This window comes from Acartia tonsa, chromosome 2 (assembly GCF_053477335.1).
Source record: "Acartia tonsa isolate MP-2025a chromosome 2, ASM5347733v1, whole genome shotgun sequence".
Lineage (NCBI taxonomy): Eukaryota > Metazoa > Arthropoda > Copepoda > Calanoida > Acartiidae > Acartia > Acartia tonsa.
The window spans coordinates 43,422,557-43,446,588 of NC_137261.1; the positions used below are offsets into that span (position 1 = coordinate 43,422,557).

Consider the following 24,032-nt stretch of genomic DNA (forward strand, 5'->3'; position numbering starts at 1 on the left):
AAGTATTTGACTTGTTCATTTACTCGTCAGATTAAAATCTTTGGAGAGGTATAAAGTTGGGTTGTACAAAATCTCTTTCACCGATAATTTTGATATAGTGAAGGGGAAAGTGTACTTAATTTGTTTATCATAAATTGGGTGTACATTAATGTAGTACATTGTTTTAACCCTTAAGATTTATACGCTGTATCTAACATAGAATCAATAAATAATAAAAAAAAATCATAATTTGCCTGACCTGAAGCAAAGGAAGTCCAAAAACAGTTTTGAGATAATCGTGGGTGTCAGGGGCGAGTGGGGCACCGCCACTCAACATTACACGCACTCGGCCACCAACTAATGCCCTGATAAATAGATAGATACATAATCGAGGGTGTCAGGGGCGAGTGGGGCACCGCCACTCAACATAACACGCACTCGGCCACCAACTAATGCCCTGATAAATAGATAGATACATGATCGTGGGTGTCAGGGGCGAGTGGGGCACCACCACTCATCATAATACGTACTCGTTTGGGTAGAAATCAATGCCCTGGTGGTATATAGATAGATTTATAGCTGGATGGATAAATAGTTATTGAAGGGTGCTGGGTAAGAGAGACAGTCCTACTCTTTCAGGATTAAAGACGCAGCAGTGTCTATACATTTATGTTTTAAAATTGAAAATAAGAGGGGAATTCAGATGTCCATCTGCACCTTAAATGAGAATATTACCTAATACTCTTAAAGATGAGTTTATCAATGATGGGTGTTATCTCTCCCTTGTTAGTTTTCTCCAATTTATATTCAACAAAGAAGTTGATGAGCTTGTTCACAAAGTTTCCTTTTTTCTTCACATTCTCTGTCACTCCCTTGAACATCCTAGAGAGAAAAGTTATATGTAAACAAGAACAAAAACATCTTTTAATCATTAAATTATTTAGTGGTGAGCCAGATCGAGGTGAGCCAAACCGATTTGGCTCGCGTTTGAATCTTTGTCTATGTTGTTTCGGTTCTAGTTATAATTTTTTTTGCTTCTATTTCATGTAATAATAGACATAAGGAGAATGCATTATTTCATATTTCGGTCTGGGGGGGGGGGGGGCGTTGAACGCCCCCCCATCCGGTTTTTTCTATCTTATTTTCTGTGTGTGAAAGATAAAGAGCCCAAACTGCTTGACTTTTTAAGTGTGGGTATGACACATAACTGAGAGTTGGAATTTTTTAAATATCTCCATCCTGGCGGGCACAGGATGCCAGCAAACCTGGCAGGGTCATCCAGGTAAAGAGCAAAAATATTTTTTTGACTTAAACTAAGCATTTTATCTTACCAAAATACTAAAATATCCTCTAGTAGTACAACCACATATTAAATACAGATATTCAAGTCAATTTCAGGTTCCAAGTATGATCCTGCAGGTCCTGATCCTCCAGGTCTCCAGAAATCTTTAAAAGGCTCCTGTGGCCGCAATTTTTGACTTAGAGACTTCAAATTTTAAACTTAAGCCCTTCTTACATGTCTACATAATGTATTAAAATTTCATAAAGATCCGCCGCCGTTTTCCCGCCGACTGCAGCGGCTGGCAGCTTCCAAGTACAGCTGCGGCCGCTGAAATTTATATTTTGATATTTCAAATATAAAATTTACATAAGATAAACATTTTCCGAAAAAAAAATTTTCTTCTAGCTTCAAAAAAAAATAAATACGCCATTTGAAATTTTTAAGTAAAAAAGGACCTAAAATTAAGATTGTTAAATAAAAGGGTGAAGAAAGCGAAAATTGACTTTGACTTACTTAAGGTCGGAAATTCATCATAACACAGGGGACTTGCACAAAATTTTTTAGCCCTCTAGCTTTAATAGGAACAGAGATAATATGGGGGGGGGGGCGTTGAACGCGCCCCCCCCCCCCCCCCCGACTGATTAAGGTGCGGCAAGGGGCCCGACTGTTAAAGGTTAAAGTAAGTACTACTGACTTTCTTTGTAATTAAGGGGTTTCTAAAAACCTGACGTAGAAAAGTATACTAGTAAAATACCTTATTATTAGGTGTTATTAATATTCAGTATTTTATTACAAAAACTTTTCCAATACTATCCCAAATATTTCTTAGGTATATTTGATGTTTTGTTAATGCTACGCTACTAATGGACCTAATTTTCCCTGTTTAATAAATGTTAATATAGAATTCAATTATGGGGAGGAAATAAAATTGCACCAAAATTGGTTAATTTTTTTGCCCTCATCCCATAGAAAAGGATGCAACAGTGTTTCTTTAAAAATGTGAATATATTGTTGCCAAAAATGGAAAAAAAGTCGAAAAAGTCCCATTAGAACCATCGGATAATAAGCGCAATTTCTTATGTGCGTTTCCAATAGTACTATAGATTTTTTTATAGAGGTCTAAAAAGTTTTATAAATTGATTAAATCCTTTGTTAACTGAATAATGCGTTAAGGTAAAAATTTTGTTACTGACGAACCGCTTTTAATAAGAAAAATTGTATCGCAAATATTTTTTTTACAATCATAGGTATAAAGTTAAAATATAAATTTTTTAGCTATCCTATTTTTTAGCTGTTTTTGGCAGAGTTCGTTTTTGCTAAACCATAATTAATTACATCTAGAAAATTAATAGAATTTATCATATTAGGTATTATTTAGAACATAAAACGTAAATTAGATTAACCTTTTCCTTCTAATACAGTTTTATAACGAAAAAATACAATTACGATTGAATTCAAAGTAGCAGAACAAAGGTTGAAGGAAACTTAGATAAAAAAGAATAGCCAACTGTAATACAATCATTCATGTTCAAAATTCCTTCTTAATGAAAATAGATTTTTTTGTGGCCACTTCAAGGCTTCTTGGTTAAGAACCTTGAATATCTTTTCTTATCCATCCCCCTTGTAACATGTAGCATAATATCCTACCTATCAAGAATAAGAGGTACACAGAATAGCAGGCTGGGTTGCAGGATTGTTGCGTCTCCCTTTTGTCCTCTCAGGATCATTGTGGACTTGTCTGTCAGGGTGTTGGGACTGCTGTAGCCTGAACAAAATTTTGTTATTAAAAAATCTACTTTATATTTCAATTTATAGACATATCCATAACGCTTTGGGGATAAATGTGATTTTATCGGCTGCAATTTAAGATAGACTGCAATTTTTATGTGAAGATATCCGGTTCCAATGATCTTTCAGTAAACAATTTACCTGGTAAGTCCGTCGGCCTCTCTGATATGCTATAAATCAAATACACTATTGATCTATTTTTGTAAGTTTCGTGTTTTTCTAATATTTACCATGACATCTATATTTTTTTTATTGACATTTTATTGGAGAAGATTAGTTTATGATTCATTGTCCTATCCCTAAAATATTGAGTGACTTACCAATGCCAATACCCCAAATAACCATCATAGATTCTGCTAGGAGCTCAAGCACGTGGGCCAGGGGCAGGTAGGCAATATAAACATCATCATCCTAGAAATCATCATATTAGTTCTAGTACATATGGGATAGAGGCAGGTAGGCAATATAGACATCATCATCCTAGGAATCATCATATAAGTTCTAGTACATATGATATAGAGGCAGGTAGGCAATATATACATCATCATCCTAGGAATCATCATATTAGTTCTAGTACATATGAGATAGAGGCAGGTAGGCAATATATACATCATCATCCTAGGAATCATCATATTAGTTCTAGTACATATGAGATAGAGGCAGGTAGGCAATATAGACATCATAATCCTAGGAATCATCATATAAGTTCTAGTACATATGAGATAGAGGCAGGTAGGCAATATAGACATCATAATCCTAGGAATCATCATATAAGTTCTAGTACATATGATATAGAGGCAGGTAGGCAATATATACATCATAATCCTAGGAATCATCATATTAGTTCTAGTATTGATAAATAGGCATGGTAAATAAGTTTTATTTTAAACAATCTCCATAAATAAATCTTTAATAAAATGTACCTTGGGATTGAAACAGTAGACCAGAGAGTTGAGGGCTGAAACCAGATTCTTATGGGACAGAACGACACCTTAAAATTAAAAAAAATACACTGATAAGATTTTTAAAATGAATTACATTAGCCTTTTATAACATTCTCTATCTCGGACCAGTAAACTTATATAAAACCTAATTCTTGGAAACCTATAGGTATTTATTTATTTATTTTTAAATTAAAGAAAACAACAAGTTTTAATAAGTTGAATGACACGGTTTAGATTATATCATTCGTCAGTGGCTGAGAACCTATAGGAAACTCTTGACAATCTAACATTAACATATTTTTCAAAACGGATTATTTTTTGTCTATTGGGCTATCAATTGGCCCTGGGAATGTTTACAAGTCTCATGGGGGAGGGTACATCCAACCTACAGTAAAAAATTCGTTCCAAGAATAAGTTATCCCCCTTCCCTCTCATGTGCTCCTAGAATCCTCTAAAGGCGTAACATCTAAAGCAAAATAAAATAAGGTGAACAACCTGAGACTAGTTCATATAATTAATATTGATAATTATTCTACACACAACCTCTAATAAATTAATCAAACATATCCTATTAATTAGAATTGGTTTGGTATATATCAGATTTTGAATCTTTGAGTTATTCTTTAAAATTAAACCTATGTTAATTCTGATTTTAGGTTCAATAGACTAAATTCAAATTTGACATAAATCTATCCACCAATTCATATTATGTCACAACAAATAGGTTTATAAAGAGAGCAACTCTATATTCGTTTCACGAAAGCAAATACGTCTATTTTATACATGCTGATTTTTAACTTTAAAAAAAGAAAAACAATTTTGTATGATATAATTATCCTATTCATCTGATTTTTTAAAAATGATTCCTAGGACAACAATACACTATCTATACTTCAGTCTGATGCAGTTTAGCTAGATGTTGGATGTAAAAAGTATATTTGCTACTTAAATCAGATTATTGCGTAACTTATTTTTTAGCAACTTGTACAAATCCTATTATCTGCTGTACTAGACTATTACAAGATTTTAGAAAATACAGCAATTGTGAAAATCATGAAGTAACAATTAACAATTCTTATTTGGGTAAGTTTGAGATTCAGCAAACCAAATACAATCTACATTAATATATCTAAACTACATCTGGGTTCAAATATTGGGAAGATGTAATTTTCTCTCTATATATATATACATACATCTATGTATTTGAGATTATAAATCTGTGGCTTCCTTCCTGTTTCCAGCAAATTCTGGGGAAAAGATGCTCAAAACATTTAGCAACTTGGAAAATTAATGAACAAAAATACATTATTGGCTGTTTGTCTATAGAAGGGATGAGCTGAAACAGAATAAGGTCTAGGCAAACAAGAAACGGTTGTAATCCATTCCTCTTTTTACAATTTCTATAGAAGCATACAACTCTTGTGTTTCAGTATGGTTAAAAAACATTTATTCTTGTATGGAAAAAAATTTAATTTTAGCTATGTTGTATAGAGTATTCTCAACTAATTTGTGGTTGAAATATATTTGGAATGAGTATAAAGGGCAGGAACAGGATTCTTAACAAAGTAATCCTAAACATATTTAGTCACAGTTGAATCACATAACAGAAGCAGGTATCTAATCAAGAATTTTACTGTTATCATGATGTTACATATTTGGAGAAATCCGTTCTAAAGAGGATAATTCATAAATGCATTCTGTGAAGAGCATACAAACAGGATTAATTGTGTACACATATCTTGTAATGTACAGGGTGAATATACAAAAATTCATTCTAAGAAAGGGGGATGTGGAAAATAACCATTTGGGCAGGGGGGGGGGGTTTACTCGAGAACCCTTAGAGCTAGAGGGAGCTAATTTTGGATATAAGCTTCTATGGGGCCAAAGTTACTTTTAAAATTATCGTCGACCCCCCACCCCCCCCCCAAAATTTTTTTTTTGGGGGGGGGGCGGGTGGATTATACTATAGGATGTTTCTCATAAACGACTTGAGATAAATGGAGCAAACCTTGGGATACAAGTTTTGTAGGCCTATATTTGATTTTAGAATTATCGTTGACCACCCACCCACCCCAAAACCCCTAATTTGGGGGGGGGCGGGTGAATTATACTATAGGGTGTTTCTCATAAACGACTTCGAGATAAATGGAGCAAACCTTAGGATACAAGTTTTGTAGGCCTATATTTGATTTTAGAATTTTCGTTGACCACCCACCCACCCCAAAACCCCTAATTTGGGGGGGGGGGCGGGTGAATTATACTATAGGGTGTTTCTCATAAACGACTTGAGATAAATGGAGCAAACCTTAGGATACAAGTTTTGTAGGCCAATATTTGATTTTATAATTATCGTTGACCACCCACTCACCCCCAAACCCCTAATTTTTTTTTTTTTGGGGGGGTGGATTATACTATAGGGTGTTTCTCATAAACGACTTGCAGCAATTTTATTTTGGGTGCTACTCCCTTAGTTTTAGAGATAATTGGATGAAATCTTTTGGGCTGGGTCACTAATTAACCCAACTATTGGTATCTTTAAAAAAACGGCTGCGAGACCGCCGCTCCCGCCGCCCGCCGCCATTTACCGCCGCCACCAAAAAAATTTTTTTTATTGCATTTCTCGCTGAATTAGGCAATTTGGAATCATTTGAGACCATGTTATTTTTTTCTAAAGTTTTTCGCCTTACAAGCAACCCTGCGGGGGATTTAGTCATTTTTTTCAAATTCTCGAAAAAAATAACATGGTCTCAAATGATTCCAAATTGCCTAATTCGGCGAGAAATGCAATAAAAAAATTTTTTTTGTGGCGGCTGTAAACGGCTGCGGGCGGCGGGAGCGGCGGTCCCGCCGCCGTTTTTTTTAAAAGATACCAATAGTTGGGGTAATTAGTGACCCAACCCAAAAGATTTCATCCAATTATCTCTAAAACTAAGGGAGTAGCACCCAAACTAAAAGTCGAAACAAAATTGTAAGTAAGGGGGGGGGGGGAAATGTGGTGACTCGTCACACGACATACCAGCAATTTTATTTTGGGTGCTACGACCTTAGTTTTAGAGATAATTGGATGAAATCTTTTGGGCTGGGTCACTTATTACCCCAACTACTGGTATCTTTAAAAAAACGGCTGCGTGACCGCCGCTCCCGCCGCCCGCCACCACCAAAAAATTTTTTTTTATTGCATTTCTCGCCGAATTAGGCAATTTGGAATCATTTGAGACCATGTTATTTTTTTCAAAAATTTTTCGCCTTACAAGCAACCCTGTGGGGGATTTAGTCATTTTTTTCAAATTCTCGAAAAAAATAACATGGTCTCAAATGATTCCAAATTGCCTAATTCAGCGAGAAATGCTATAAAAATGCCTGCCGCCGTTTACAGCGGCCACAAAAAAAAATTTTTTATTGCATTTCTCGCTGAATTAAGCAATTTGGAATCATTTGAGACCATGTTATTTTTTTCGAGAATTTGAAAAAAATGACTAAATCCCCCATAGGGTTGCTTGTAAGGCGAAAAATTTTTGAAAAAAATAACATGGTCTCAAATAATTCCAAATTGCCTAATTCGGCGAGAAATGCAATAAAAAAATTTTTTTGGTGGCGGCGGTAAATGGCGGCGGGAGCGGCGGTCATGCAGCCGTTTTTTTTAAAGATACCAGTAGTTGGGGTAATTAGTGACCCAGCCCAAAAGATTTCATCCAATTATCTCTGAAACTAAGGTCGTAGCACCCAAAATAAAAGTCGAAACAAAATTGTAAGTAAAGGGGGGGGGGGAAATGTGGTGACTTGTCACACGACATACCAGCAATTTTATTTTGGGTGCTACGACCTTAGTTTTAGAGATAATTGGATGAAATATTTTGGGCTGGGTCACTAATTACCCCAACTACTGTTATCTTTAAAAAAAACGGCTGCATGACCGCCGCTCCCGCCGCCATTTACCGCCGCCACCAAAAAAATTTTTTTATTGCATTTCTCGCTGAATTAGGCAATTTGGAATCATTTGAGACCATGTTATTTTTTTCAAAAATTTTTCGCCTTACAAGCAACCCTGTGGGGGATTTAGTCATTTTTTTCAAATTCTCGAAAAAAATAACATGGTCTCAAATGATTCCAAATTGCCTAATTCAGCGAGAAATGCTATAAAATTTTTTTTTTTTATGTGGCGGCTGTAAACGGCGGCGGGCGGCGGGAGCGGCGGTCCCGCCGCCGTTTTTTTTAAAGATACCAATAGTTGGGGTAATTAGTGACCCAGCCCAAAAGATTTCATCCAATTATCTCTAAAACTAAGGGAGTAGCACCCAAAATAAAAGTCGAAACAAAATTGTAAGTAAAGGGGGGGGGGGGAAATGTGGTGACTCGTCACACGACATACCAGCAATTTTATTTTGGGTGCTACGACCTTAGTTTTAGAGATAATTGGATGAAATCTTTTGTGCTGGGTCACTAATTACCCCAACTACTGGTATCTTTAAAAAAAACGGCTGCGTGACCGCCGCTCCCGCCGCCCCCCGCCATTTACCGCCGCAACCAAAAAAAAATTTTTATTGCGTTTCTCGCTGAATTAGGCAATTTGGAATCATTTGAGACCATGTTATTTTTTTCAAAAATTTTTCGCCTTCCAAGCAACCCTGCGGGTGATTTACTCATTTTTTTTCAAATTCTCAAAAAAAATAACAAGGTCTCAAATGATTCCAAATTGCCTAATTTGGCGAGAAATGCAATAAAAAATTTTTTTTTGGTGGCTGCTGTAAACGGCGGCGGGCGGCGGGAGCGGCGGTCCCGCCGCCGTTTTTTTAAAAAGATACCAATAGTTGGGGTAATTAGTGACCCAGCCCAAAAGATTTCATCCAATTATCTCTAAAACTAAGGGAGTAGCACCCAAAATAAAAGTCGAAACAAAATTGTAAGTAAAGGGGGGAGAAGAAATGTGGTGATTCATCACACGACATACCAGCAATTTTATTTTGGGTGCTACGACCTTAGTTTTAGAGATAATTGGATGAAATCTTTTGGGCTGGGTCACTAATTACCCCAACTACTGGTATCTTTAAAAAAAACGGCTGCCTGACCGCTGCTCCCGCCGCCCCCCGCCATTTACCGCCGCCACCAAAAAAATTTTTTTATTGCATTTCTCGCCAAATTAGGCAATTTGGAATCATTTGAGACCATGATATTTTTTTCGAAAATTTTTCGCCTTACAAGCAACCCTGCGGGGGATTTAGTCATTTTTTTCAAATTTTTGAAAAAAATAACATGGTCTCAAATGATTCCAAATTGCCTAATTCGGCGAGAAATGCAATAAAAAATTTTTTTTTGGTGGCGGCGGTAAATGGCGACGGGCGGCGGGAGCGGCAGTCCCGCCGCCGTTTTTTTTAAAGATACCAATAGTTGGGGTAATTAGTGACCCAGCCCAAAAGATTTCATCCAATTATCTCTAAAACTAAGGTCGTAGCACCCAAAATAAAATTGCTGGTATGTCATGTGACGAGTCACCACATTTCCCCCCCCCCCCTTTACTTACAATTTTAATTCGACTTTTATTTTGGGTGCTACTCCCTTAGTTTTAGAGATAATTGGATGAAATCTTTTGGGCTGGGTCACTAATTACCCCAACTATTGGTATCTTTTAAAAAAAACGGCGGCGGGACCGCCGCTCACGCCGCCCGCCACCGTTTACAGCCGCCACAAAAAAAAAATTTTATTGCATTTCTCGCTGAATTAGGCAATTTGGAATCATTTGAGACCATGTTATTTTTTTCGAGAATTTGAAAAAAATGACTAAATCCCCCACAGGGTTGCTTGTAAGGCGAAAAATTTTTGAAAAAAATAACATGGTCTCAAATAATTCCAAATTGCCTAATTCGGCAAGAAATGTAATAAAAAAAATATTTTGGTGGCGGCGGTAAATGGCGGCGGGAGCGGCAGTCACGCAGCCGTTTTTTTTAAAGATACCAGTAGTTGGGGTAATTAGTGACCCAGCCCAAAAGATTTCATCCAATTATCTCTAAAACTAAGGTCGTAGCACCCAAAATAAAATTGCTGGTATGTCGTGTGACAAGTCACCACATTCCCCCCCCCCCTTTACTTACAATTTTGTTTCGACTTTTATTTTGGGTGCTACTCCCTTAGTTTTAGAGATAATTGGATGAAATCTTTTGGGCTGGGCCACTAATTACCCCAACTATTGGTATCTTTTAAAAAAAATTGCGGCAGGACTGCCGCTCCCGCCGCCGTTTACAGCCGCCACAAAAAAAAAAAATTTTATTGCATTTCTCGCTGAATTAGGCAATTTAGAATCATTTGAGACCATGTTATTTTTTTCGAGAATTTGAAAAAAATGACTAAATCCCCCACAGGGTTGCTTGTAAGGCAAAAATTTTTTGAAAAAAATAACATGGTCTCAAATGATTCCAAATTGCCTAATTCAGCGAGAAATGCAATAAAAAAATTTTTTTTGGTGGCGGCGGTAAATGGCGGCGGGCGGCGGTCTCGCAGCCGTTTTTTTTAAAGATACCAGTAGTTGGGGTAATTAGTGACCCAGCCCAAAAGATTTCATCCAATTATCTCTAAAACTAAGGTCGTAGCACCCAAAATAAAATTGCTGGTATGTCATGTGACGAGTAACCACATTTCCCCCCCCCCCCCCCCTTTACTTACAATTTTGTTTCGACTTTTATTTTGGGTGCTACTCCCTTAGTTTTAGAGATAATTGGATGAAATCTTTTGGGCTGGGTCACTAATTACCCCAACTATTGGTATCTTTTTAAAAAAACGGCGGCGGGACCGCCGCTCCCGCCGCCGTTTACAGCCGCCACAAAAAATTTTTTTATTGCATTTCTCGCTGAATTAGGCAATTTGGAATCATTTGAGACCATGTTATTTTTTTCGAGAATTTTAAAAAAATGACTAAATCCCCAACAGGGTTGCTTGTAAGGCGAAAAATTTTTGAAAAAAATAACATGGTCTCAAATGATTCCAAATTGCCTAATTCGGCGAGAAATGCAATAAAAAATTTTTTTTTGGTGGCGGCGGTAAATGGCGGGGGGCGGCGGGAGCGGCGGTCTCGCAGCCGTTTTTTTTTAAAGATACCAGTAGTTGGGGTAATTAGTGACCCAGCCCAAAAGATTTCATCCAATTATCTCTAAAACTAAGGTCGTAGCACCCAAAATAAAATTGCTGGTATGTCGTGTGACAAGTCACCACATTTCCCCCCCCCCCCTTTACTTACAAATTTGTTTCGACTTTTATTTTGGGTGCTACTCCCTTAGTTTTGGAGATAATTGGATGAAATCTTTTGGGCTGGGTCACTAATTACCCCAACTATTGGTATCTTTTAAAAAAAATTGCGGCGGGACTGCCGCTCTCGCCGCCCCCCGCCGTTTACAGCCGCCACAAAAAAAAATTTTTTATTGCATTTCTCGCTGAATTAGGCAATTTGGAATCATTTGAGACCATGTTATTTTTTTTGAGAATTTGAAAAAAATGACTAAATCCCCCACAGGGTTGCTTGTAAGGCGAAAAATTTTTGAAAAAAATAACATGGTCTCAAATGATTCCAAATTGCCTAATTAGGCGAGAAATGCAATAAAAAAAAAAAATTTTGGTGGCGGCGGTAAATGGCGGCGGGAGCGGCGGTCACGCAGCCGTTTTTTTTAAAGATACCAGTAGTTGGGGTAATTAGTGACCCAGCCCAAAAGATTTCATCCAATTATCTCTAAAACTAAGGTCGTAGCACCCAAAATAAAATTGCTGGTATGTCGTGTGACGAGTCACCACATTCCCCCCCCCCCCTTTACTTACAATTTTGTTTCGACTTTTATTTTGGGTGCTACTCCCTTAGTTTTAGAGATAATTGGATGAAATCTTTTGGGCTGGGTCACTAATTACCCCAACTATTGGTATCTTTTAAAAAAAAACGGCGGCGGGACCGCCGCTCCCGCCGCCCGCAGCCGTTTACAGCTGCCACAAAAAAAAAAAAATGTTATTGCATTTCTCGCCGAATTAGGCAATTTGGAATCATTTGAGACCATGTTATTTTTTTCGAGAATTTGAAAAAAATGACTAAATCCCCCGCAGGGTTGCTTGTAAGGCGAAAAATTTTAGAAAAAATTAACATGGTCTCAAATGATTCCAAATTGCCTAATTCAGCGAGAAATGCAATAACATTTTTTTTTTTTGTGGCGGCGGTAAATGGCGGCGGGCGGCGGGAGCAGTGGTCTCGCAGCCGTTTTTTTAAAGATACCAATAGTTGGGGTAATTAGTGACCCAGCCCAAAAGATTTCATCCAATTATCTCTAAAACTAAGGGAGTAGCACCCAAAATAAAATTGCTGCAAGTCGTTTATGAGAAACACCCTATAGTATAATCCACCCGCCCCCCCCAAAAAAAATTAGGGGTTTGGGGGTGAGTGGGTGGTCAACGATAATTATAAAATCAAATATAGGCCTACAAAACTTGTATCCTAAGGTTTGCTCCATTTATCTCAAGTCGTTTATGAGAAACACCCTATAGTATAATTCACCCGCCCCCCCCCCCCAAATTAGGGGTTTTGGGGTGTGTGGGTGGTCAACGAAAATTCTAAAATCAAATATAGGCCTACAAAACTTGTATCCTAAGGTTTGCTCCATTTATCTTAAGTCGTTTATGAGAAACACCCTATAGTATAATTCACCCGCCCCCCCCCCCCCCCCAAATTAGGGGTTTTGGGGTGGGTGGGTGGTCAACGATAATTCTAAAATCAAATATAGGCCTACAAAACTTGTATCCCAAGGTTTGCTCCATTTATCTCAAGTCGTTTATGAGAAACATCCTATAGTATAATCCACCCGCCCCCCCCCCCAAAAAAAAAATTTTGGGGGGGGGGTGGGGGGTCGACGATAATTTTAAAAGTAACTTTGGCCCCATAGAAGCTTATATCCAAAATTAGCTCCCTCTAGCTCTAAGGGTTCTCGAGTAAACCCCCCCCCCCTGCCCAAATGGTTATTTTCCACATCCCCCTTTTAAATCAGTTCTTGATAAACAGTGAGGTAAACAGATGTCTTATGACATTGTACAATAAATTGAAATATATCTCCAATGATGAATAACAAAATTACTTCTTCTTTAAATCAAAATTATTGGTTTAACTATGTTTGCATTACACTGCTAGTTTGAACCATCAATTAAAAGATTTAGATGAAGTACCCAAAGTTTTTTATCCAACAAATGAGAGAATGTGCTTACAAAACTTTTATACCTTACAAACTCTATTATCTAGGTTTCTGTGATCAGAATTTGTAAGTAAAACTTATGTACTAAAAGTACTCAATTAACTTTGAAATGAACAACCTGTAATTGTGTGCCTAGGGCCTCTCTCCCTAAGAATTCAAAGGTGATAAATTTCAATGAAATCACAGAAATTAAAATATACTATGTAATATGCTTTTATTGTGATGCATATGTAAAATTTTATATAGAAACCGCCTAGGATAGGCCTCCAGCGAAATTACTTCCTGGAAGATAAATTCCAAACATTTTTCTTTAAATACAAATATGTATTGTATTTACCAAAGTTAATACCATAGTTGTTACATTCTTATTACTTGGAGATTTTTTAGAATGCTCTGTAGCAGCTTAAATTCTTGGAAATTTACAAGTTTCTTTCATTTACGGGTCATACTTAAATTTCTTGGCTACTTATCATTAGGTAACCTGAAGATTATTTTAAGTTATGTGTGAAGGATATTATACATAAAAACTTAACACCTACTCTATAACTCACTATGTATGTATGTCCATAAATAATGAGGCAATGGAAATCTGTTGGCAAATTTTTCAGCTTTCATTGATATGCACTTAAATGTTTTGAGGTCTGTAATCTAATCTCAAATATAAGCATTCTTATAATTGAAGTTTCAAGTTTTAATTATTTTTTTTTTAAATTTTTGTAAGAGATTATAATATTGTGTTTTTTTAACAATGAAATATTATTGTTTATTCAAAATATCTATGTATAATGCATATTAATTTAACTAAGAATAAATGTATACTATTATTATGCAACAAGGGTTTGAGTGCATGTTTATGTGTGTGTAAGTAAACACACTTTACTAAACCATAAAATGGGTTATGGAAAAGCTTATAAATAATATAATTCATGGATTTTATTTTAAAAATATCTAAAATTATTAGGTATTATTACTATTAAAACAATTCTATTTATTTTATCATCTTCAATTATCTTTGTTCTTTAAATTCCTAATTTTTTTTAACCTTTTCATAGTTTTATCCACCTGTGTAAGTATGTGCATTTGTGCAGCATTACACTAATATAAATTGGCTACTTTATTAGACCTGATTTATGCACATAATTGTAATGCAACTGTTTTCACAGCTGGCCTGAGCAATATTAATGTTTATTTATAGTAACAAATAATCAGATATAGGATGTGAAACATTGTGGGTTAACACAAAATATGTGTAATTTATTACCTATTTACATAGCTAGATATTCTCATTTTAAAGTGAGCTTAGAACATTGCAAACAATGAACTTGCTGAGTCCTGAGGTGGGAATGAAGTCTGTACATTTAGGGTTGCCTATACATTAAAAGATGGGTCTTCAGGTGTAGGTGGAATAGGTTCAAACTATCTATCTAATCGATTTGTACCTTTAGGGTTACCAGTGCTTCCAGAAGTGTACATGATAATAGCTGGGTCCTCAGGTGTAGGTGGAATAGGTTCAGCCTCTGTTGAAGTAATGATTATATATTAAGGTCAATATAATGAATGACTTTTAAACTAAAGGGTGGGGTGATGATTGTCTTTTGGGATTAAGTAATCAAGATAAAAATACTACATATGAAGATTTTTAATTCGTACATCAAAAACTGCCATACAATGGTATTTGTTGATATATTGATCACATCAGCCAGAGTTTCTAGGGGAAAATCAATAATTAAAACAGGATTTTGTTTTAATTTCGTTTAGATATGTATTTAATTTTCAAGCACAGATTGATCTATTCTTCAGGTAGGTGCTTTACCATTAATGAGTGAAAAACATTACAAGAAACACTTTCTTGATTTTTAATAAATAATATTATTATCTTTGTGTATAAGCATCCCTGTGTCAATCATATTGTTGTTCTGAGTCTTCTTGCCCAAGGAGAGAACATCCCAATAGGAAATTAGACGTACATCATCCCTGAAACAAAATTTTTTCTAGAATACATTCATTGCCACTAGTTGCTCATTATCTGAAGAATAACATCTTTTATAATACAAAGTAGCTTGATGTCTGTCTGTCTATCTGTCTGTCCGTCCGTCCGTCTGAAGCTTAAGATCTCGGTAACCACTGAACTGATCGGATTCTACTCATCAGGGAATATACCTACTGGTCCTGTGGTGGTTTTAGGCTATTTTCTTGGGGGGTGGGACATCTCCAACCCCCCAAAAAATAAAAAAATTCCGCCCCATTTTTTTTTTTTGCAGAAGATTTCCTTGGTCCTTTTTTTATGCAGAAGATTTCCTTCGTTCTTTTACGAATTTCGCCTACATCTTTTTTGGATCACCTCTTGGGGCAAAGCCCCTAGAGGCTAGGGGCGAAGCCGCTAGTATTATATGAAGTAGTAAGGTTTTTTTTCCTGACGAATAAGACTTCAATTAATAGTGAACTGATTGAGATCTCCATTTTCAGGAAGATTTACAAAGGTCCCGTTTTAGGCTATTCAATTTTTAGACTTATGTCCTGGTATGTTTATAGTTTATTTTTCTGTCCCTAATCTTAACCCTTTAAATACAGAAACCCTAGAAAGCTTAGGGCGCAGACCCTGGTATTCTATAAAAAATACTGTTAAGTATTATGCACCAAAAAGTTTATAATAAATTTCATATATACCTAAAAAAAAATATCACACCGAAAAATAGGGGTGAAGCAAAATACATCTATTGTCCTAACCATGCCATAGAAACAAAGATAATTTAATGTTTAGTAAAAATGTGGATAATATGTTTGTAAACCACTACAAAGCCAAAGTTAAACCACTTAGAATTCTTCTTCAAGTTATACAGATATTGGATTAGAGTCATAGATAAGTAAAAGAAAGATACCCTACAAGGATGAAAACATCTTTAAAGTAGCAAAAAACAAAAACAAAACATGTATGGACAAACAGGCAAAGGGAGTTCTAGATCAGATGTTATGCTGTAGTAAAAATATGTTCAAGATAAAGAAAAAAAGGATGAGATGAAACTTTACATATCAATATATAACTATTTTTTCATTTTTTTTGTAGCCTTACTGTTCAATACACACAATTAAGTGAGATATATTTTCATGTTAATCAAATTAGGCTCCCCCATCCTCAACCTCCCAATTATGTCATTGGACCAATTTATCCTAGTTAGAATATACAATTACAATTTTCCTTATTTGATTTTTAATTTCAAATTATAATAACTTTTATTAAACAAGAGAGAATGCCAAACAGAATTTGCTTGATTAATCTAATGCTGATTCTAAAGTGCTTAATACGTTAGTAACACATTAAGTAACACAGTAAGTGCAGTCACTTCATGACTTTGGCCAGGTCACATATAAATAAAAAATATGTAATATTAAATAATGCATTATTTCCCCTACTGACAGTTTTTTTTTCAGGGAAAGAGAGGAAATTGACTGTAAATAATACTATTGCCTTAAATAAACACGCTCTCTTAATCGTTAGCTTAAAGTGTAAGTACTTTCATTAACCTTGAATTGATTAGATGGTAAAAACATTCAGAATCAAAATTTTTCCACTAAAACAATTTTAATCAAAAGATTTGGTAAAGATTGTATTACCAAATCAAGAGGTGTGATTTATTAACGTCATGGGGGAGGGGGGCTCTGACTTAAAGTGTATAACAGAATATCCAATATGGAACACCAAATAATTTTATCCACTCCATTAATTTTGCTAGAAGGGGTGTATACACCTACTTTCTGCACGCTTCTTGTGACAGTACTAAGAATAATGACTTGAGGAATAAACTTTAATATGCAGAAGAGATACATAACTATTCAAATATCTCAGGGACTGGACATTGGCATTTAATTTAATCTACAAGCCTTTCTCAAATTTTTTATTAATAAAGCAGGACTCAAAAATAAAGATGAGGGAATATTTATTCATCGTCTATTGTACCATACCTATAAATATGTAAACATACAATACAGATACCTAACTACCTAGTTTATATTGGTGTTTACACGATACTAAACATTTTTTCATTATTTTTGGTTTTTGAATATTATTAATGTTTTTATCCTTGTCTGTCATGACTATATATCTGACCTTTTAAATAGAAAAGCTACTCTATTAGTAAAACAATACCCTGCGTCTGTCAGTCCAAACTTCTTGTCTACATATTTTACTACAGTTTTAAAATCCTTATTTTTTTGGGGGTATATTTAATATTTATGTAATTAACAATTGAAATATTTCAAGCATGTCTGAAAGTTGACACCAAACTAACAGTTAAAAAATATTTAGGATCATTGACCGTAATAAAGCTTCTCTAAAAGGAAAACTCCACCGACTAAGTAGTAAGCGAGTTCTTAACGGTCAAATAGACAGTCATAAATATATGATTCTTGCTGTTTTGTATAGGACAGATGTATACATATGTCGAGTAAGTATTAAATTCAATAAATCTGCATATCTAATTGTAGAATTAGTTAGATAGATGACATATATAGCTATATATAGGGGCAACTAGTCTCAGGAATTTAAGGATAGAAGATGATATAAATACTAATAGAAGCAGCTAGTCTTAGGGATCTATAGATAGAAGATGTCATATATAAAGTATTTAATCTCAGAGATCTAGAAATAGATAATCGCAGGGTCAAGAAATTGTTAATTCCAATATGAAAATAACAATACATAGCAGATAGGCATACAGACAAAGGTTGAGTTATTAAGTAGTAGGGTGGGTCGATTTTGGAATTTCACATTAGTAGACATTGGCAAGGGTTACTGGGCCAATATAAAACCCTATGAAACTTGAAAGAGGTTTTTTAATCCAAAAACAACAAGGATAAAACGTGCCCGCCCCCTTATAAAACCAAAAATTGAAATTCCTTCAAACACAGACATGTTGCATATCAAAATGACCGCATTGAAATGCTGATTACAGATCTGAAAGCCGTTTTGAAAAATATTGATTCAGTCTGAAATAATTTTCAAATAACATACCAAAATGAACAATTTTGACTAAATTAGCTATTTTTAGGTACTTAATGAGATCTTATTCGAACTAGGAGCAATATTTTTCATAACGGTTTTCAGATTCGTAATCAGCATTTCAATGCGGTCATTTTGATATGCAACATGCCTGTGATTGAAGGAATTTAAATTTTTGGTTTTATAAGGTGGTGGGCACTTTTTATATCCCCCGCGCGCCAGCAGCCATTAGAGCCAAGTCACTTTTGAAACTTAAATGGGGCTTATCATACATATATATGACTTCTGCAACTTATGATAACAGTAAAATCTTAAAAAAGGGGGAAATGGACCCACCCTATTAAGTAACTTCAATACTAAAACTATAATTACCTAAATCCTTTGACATCAGTTTGTTTGATTGGGTTCTCAATGTACACAATTGTTTTCACCTAAAAAAATTGTGAACAATTTTAAAAATAAGTTGCCCACTCGTTTTATATCTATTTGGACGCAAAGAGGAAACAAGAATCCGTTGCTACATTGTTGACTAGAGTAGACTAGAGTACTATAAGGATTCTAACAAATAATTCTAATTAAAAAATATTTGTGCCTGCCCACCCAGTTTCTTTATTTTTCCTTACTCACAATTTTACATCTTGTCAACATTATCCAATAGTAATTTCAGGTTCATCTGAATTGCTGGAAAAAGGCCCCTGGCTTAGGATAATTTACAATTCACACTTGTTGTAATATCAAAGCTACTCTATAACCCTTACGCTACTAAGACCCAATACGTTGATCATATCATCCATGTTTGTTAGCAATTACATATTCTTTTAATAAGCTTATAATTCATTTACAATAATTTCAAAATAATTTGAAAATTAGTCATTACAAGCGGTTATCTATCTCAAAGAAATAGAAACATAGATAATAACCTGATGGATACTACTCGTATAGAGTTAAAATTCATAAGTACCTTGTCTCTTTTGTCCTTAAGGATTTTCTTGAATTTTGGTAGGAGTTCATGTGATGTTACAACTGTTTCAACCTAAAAATACAGCAAAATTAACTTTAGTATTTTTGTTTTTGTTTAAATTTAAACAATAGGAAATTCAAATTATTGAAGCATTACATTTGATTTTATTCAGGGATATGACAATTGAATGCAGATGACAAATTTTCATTACAAAAATTACCCCATCTGTGTAGGTTAAAATAATTAGATAAAAAGTTTGGACACTACCAGTAGAGAATCAAGCCATCAAGTTTTTAGCCAACGAATTAGATACTGGGTTATAAAACAAGTGTAATTTACAGTCCAATGTCCCCTCCCTCTCTTACCTCTGTTTCTTCCAAGCCATGGATAACCGCATCTTCTCCCAGATTTGTGTAAATAGTGACAACAGGAAAGCCTTGTTTGAATGCCCCGTTCACGCTCAGCAGCCATTCAGCTCTAGGATAAAAGACAATCTTATTTAACAGTAACGCAACAATAACAAGAACAATATTGGTTGCCTTCACATAAAGTTCAAGTTGATGTTTGTAATTTGAAATAAATTAAAGGGGGAGGGTAGTTAGTTTTTTTCCTATACTTAACCCTTACAGAGCCTATAGCTCCGCTGTGCCCTAACCCTGCGGGCCTTCAGAGTACCCAGTGTAACCTAAACTTAACTGGACTTTAGTAATAAACAAACAAACGAAAAATCATCCCCCCCCCCCCCACTTTATTTACTTTAAATATTAAGGGGTTTGGGGGGTTAACGTTTCTACAAGGCTCTTTGAGAGAATATCCCAACAATTTTAAGTAGTGTTTTTTTCTAATTCACTTACCTACTTAATTTCTCCCTTTAGATATATACCAAAACTCGAATTTTATATGAAGAAATCACTGTTATTCTATAGGTATCATATAGATAGGTCAATGGGATAAAAATATAACGTACCTAGTATCAGCATACATACAAACTGGTTGGGATGGTTTATGGCCCAAAACTCTGAGTCCCCGTCCAAAATTATCTGCCATTGCGTCTGCCTCCTCCGCCTGAATCCATCTATAACAGGATAAGTTTTAGGTATAATTTTATTCCCAACTAAATCCGCAAACGGCCATAACAAATAAAAATACCTTAACATAACTTAGTATTAAAAATGTACGTAATAAGGAAAAAAATATATAGATAGAGGGTTTAAAAATGACTAAAACTCTAAAAATTGCATCCTCAAACAACATATAATGATTCAATAGAGAAATCACAGTGTTACAAATAGATACTTACGTTAAAAAAAATTTGCTTTGTAAAAAAAAAACGTCCAGAAACCCCCATTTAAAGAGTAGCTGCGCTACTAAAAATTATTAGCTTACCTATAATCTCCGAGATCCAGCTTTTTGAACATTTTTCCGTTTGGTTGAATTTCGTCTTCTTCCCCTAGCACGTCTCTACTACCCAACATACGCTTCTCTCTAAATAGATATACTTCAGTAACAGGATGTTTAAATGTGTGTGTTTGAGTGTGTATGTTTCTATCTGTATGCAAATTAGGCTCACGCTAATCGCTGGACCATTATGGTTCTTCTTTTCTTTACATTGAAAATTTAATATTTCAAGGGAAGGTTTACAACTTTTTTGAGTAAGGATGTTTCCTCCTCCGCAAAAAAAATTACACCCGACAAAATTTTCATTTTTAAAACTAATTCTAAAAGTGGAGGGTCGATTTAATCCCAACCTTCTTCCAATAAGTATCACTAGGGGCCTCTAGGGGCACAGCCGCTAGTATTATATATTCCCAACAAAACCAATCTAACAATATTCGATGATTAGTACGAGCAAACTTCTACTACCCAGCATAAGTATCTCTCTAGAAAGATAATAAGGTAGGTAGCGCAGTAATACTAAGCTAACAATATTTGATATGTCAAACGTGTCTTCCTCTATGATATCTATCTATTCTTCTGTTTACAAACCTGTTATTTCGACAGGACCAATTCCAAACATCAGCCATTGTTTCACAGTTACTCTCGTGAAATTTCTAAAAAAAAAGAGAAAATATGGCGGTTTCAGTAGTATCAAAAATGGACTACCTACAAACTTAATGAAGAAAAAAATGAATTTTTAATCGTAATTGAAGATTAGATAGATAAGTAATAGATAGGTCACGCAGGGTCATAAATAATTCAATATTTTAGAAAAATATCTCTTATCTAACTGTAACTATATATCTATCTCCCATTCTAACTATCTATCTGCCTGTCTGTTTATCTACCCATCTTTTTGTATATCTAAGGAGTATCTGACATTTTCTCAGGGATGTAGGAAACTTCTATATCTATCTATCTTGATATCTAACCATCCATCTATATGTCTATCTTTCTATCTACCTGCATGAAAGGAGTATCGGGCATTTTCTCAGGAATGTAGGTAACTTCTGTGTCACCATCTTTGATTTCTGACATGGGTCGGGAACGTGTCTGAAAATTAATATAATAGGTATGTTTGTATGTCTAAAATATTTAGAGGGGACAATGCCCAAAGTACAATGAATAACAAGTTATAGTCCATTGTCTTATATTATCAAAGATCCCTGAAACTGAAAATTTAGAAAACAATCCTTTAGAGGTTAGGGGCGAAGCATCTAGTCTATTAAAGTAGTAAGGTTCTTTTTGTCTTAATTTAAAGATACCTACCTTCAACAACGTCTTGGGGTGGTTTTAAGCCATTTTCCTAACATCCCCCACCCTCTCTTTGAGGCTATAGATGAAGCAACTAATATAGTTATAGTAGAGTAGCAACTAATTTTTACATACCTTTCCATAATTCTTGACTACAACATCAGGCCTAGTGAAAAGACTGTAGATCCATCCAAATAGTGTTCCCCATACTTGGACAAACCCCTGAATATAAAATAATAAATGACTATAACTGACATGATGACTAAATTCTCATAAACAGAAACGAATAGTGCATCAGGAGAAAAAAAATTTGCATTATGCTTTGCTATATTATTAACAAGTTGACCTCAAAATGTTTTTCAAGGATTAATGATTCGAAATGAATATGATCTTTACTAGTTTAAAAATTAGAAAAAAATTCACACAAACCAGGTAACTTATTGAGCACTAATAACCTTCCCTCCCATCTATTTTGGAAATCAATTGAAAATAAGGGAGAAGGGGGTAGTTTTCTTTTCTCTTGTTGTTTACATTATGTCAGGTTAGGTTAGGGGTCGGTCCTAGGACAAAAGCACGAGTCACAAACGTCGGAGTGGATATTTAACCTAACCTAACCTATTTTAGACCATTTTAAAGGTTTTTTAAATGCCTAACCCCTGCGTGGGGCTCATTTGTACATTCATATTTTAACCTAACCCAATCTGAATAGAAATACTTAATTAAATTATTATTTTAACACTCTTGCGTTTGTCCACTTCGACGTTTGGGACTCCTGAGTTTGTCCTGGAACCAGGTTAGGTTGTGTTACATTGGATAGACCAGCAAGGAGGTGTAGGCATCGCAGGGATAGGGCCCATTGAATGAGTAAAGTAATGTATAGGCATTAGGATATATAAGTTGGAAGGAATTTTAATGTAAGAGGGAGATTTGAAATCTGCATAAAATTTAAGGATTTTTTTTTATAAAATTCGTTTTTTGTATACTTAATTCTTTTATCTAAAAGCGGAAAATACAATTTAAGTTCATAAATTTTGACCATTAGGATAGGTGGATTGGAAACTACGCTCAAATTGGTTGAATGATGTGCGACACTTAAGCTTCTCCAATCAGAGCGCAGATAATTTTTTAATCCACCAATCACAGATGTCAAAATTAATTAACTTAAATTGTATTTCCGCTTTAAGATAAAGAATTATACAAAAAACGAATTTTATAAAAATCCTTAAAATTTAATGCAGATTTCAAATCTCCCTCTAACATAAAAATTCTTTCCAACTTATATATCTTAATAGGCATAGTATAAAAAATATCTTCCCTTTTTTACTAGATAAGGGACAAATGAGGTATCAGTGCTCCACAGGCACTATAAGTGAAAGCACCAAATGATATGCCTAAATTAATCTGACACATTTGAGTAGAAATTATAATCCAGCACAAGTACTTTTCTTATGATTGTTGCTTTTTAACTTCATTACTGACTAAACGACAACAAAGCACAAAAAAGCTTGTAGAATATCAACGCTACTAAAACTTACCTTTATAAAGCTGAGCAAAGTATCTGAAACAGCGCCCATTTTTGTGTACTCTCTATCACTTAGCAGTACTTTTAATTTTTAACTTATCAATAATAAAAAAAAGTTCACAAAAAATGTATTTATATGCTCCACGCAACTTAATAAAAATATAATGACTCCCCTTATCACTAGTTATACATTATTATTTTTCTTATTATCTCTGTAAATATTAACATTATATTAAAAAATGAAAACAACATATCAAATTAATGATTATTTACAATCTTTTTAAACTTGACTAGATACTAAATAGGTGCCTATGAAATTTGCAATATTGAGGTACAGAAATTAGACCACATAGTTTCATTTTTAAGATCATTCAAAATAATATATGGCCAGGTTTCTGTACTCCAACAGGGCAAAATTCTTGGGTTCCCTACTAGATACATCATGATTTACAGTTTGAATTTAAATTTAAGTCATTATCGTTTTTTCTTTACAAAATTAAATTTTTTCGATGAGTTATGAAGTCCTTTAAGCAATGAATAAATATTTTTTTAAAAACTGGAAAAGAGTAGTTCTTTAATTACAAGATAAGCTTTTAAAATTCATAAATAGCGTAGCAATAAAAAAATAAGTCATCTAATAAAGCATAAAATTCATACAGAAAG

The 24,032-nt window shown here is 34.7% G+C and overlaps 1 protein-coding gene across 5 annotated transcripts in view; it reads right to left on the minus strand.

The window, feature by feature from the left end:
- Positions 1-23,572, minus strand: part of LOC145311913 (long-chain-fatty-acid--CoA ligase 4-like) — a 35,992-nt gene extending 12,420 nt beyond the window's left edge. For 4 of the 5 annotated variants that reach the window (XR_013876834.1, XR_013876833.1, XR_013876835.1 and 1 more), the window contains exons 1-16: positions 23,383-23,572; positions 21,983-22,069; positions 21,557-21,646; positions 21,143-21,207; positions 20,543-20,641; positions 20,124-20,231; positions 19,522-19,633; positions 19,157-19,228; positions 18,568-18,626; positions 15,094-15,173; positions 14,639-14,716; positions 3,973-4,040; positions 3,370-3,460; positions 2,909-3,026; positions 715-861; positions 239-344 (exon numbers count right to left, since the gene is read on the minus strand). Coding sequence is in view for 2 of the 5 variants with exons in the window: in XM_080150954.1 (XP_080007080.1) it covers positions 239-344; positions 715-861; positions 2,909-3,026; positions 3,370-3,460; positions 3,973-4,040; positions 14,639-14,716; positions 15,094-15,173; positions 18,568-18,626; positions 19,157-19,228; positions 19,522-19,633; positions 20,124-20,231; positions 20,543-20,641; positions 21,143-21,207; positions 21,557-21,646; positions 21,983-22,069; positions 23,383-23,421 (1,419 nt within the window). In the remaining 3 variants the exon portion in view is untranslated. The remainder of the gene's footprint in view (positions 1-238; positions 345-714; positions 862-2,908; positions 3,027-3,369; positions 3,461-3,972; positions 4,041-14,638; positions 14,717-15,093; positions 15,174-18,567; positions 18,627-19,156; positions 19,229-19,521; positions 19,634-20,123; positions 20,232-20,542; positions 20,642-21,142; positions 21,208-21,556; positions 21,647-21,982; positions 22,070-23,382) is intronic. The other variant, XM_080150953.1, reaches the window with a different exon arrangement.
- Positions 23,573-24,032: the final 460 nt, after the last annotated feature.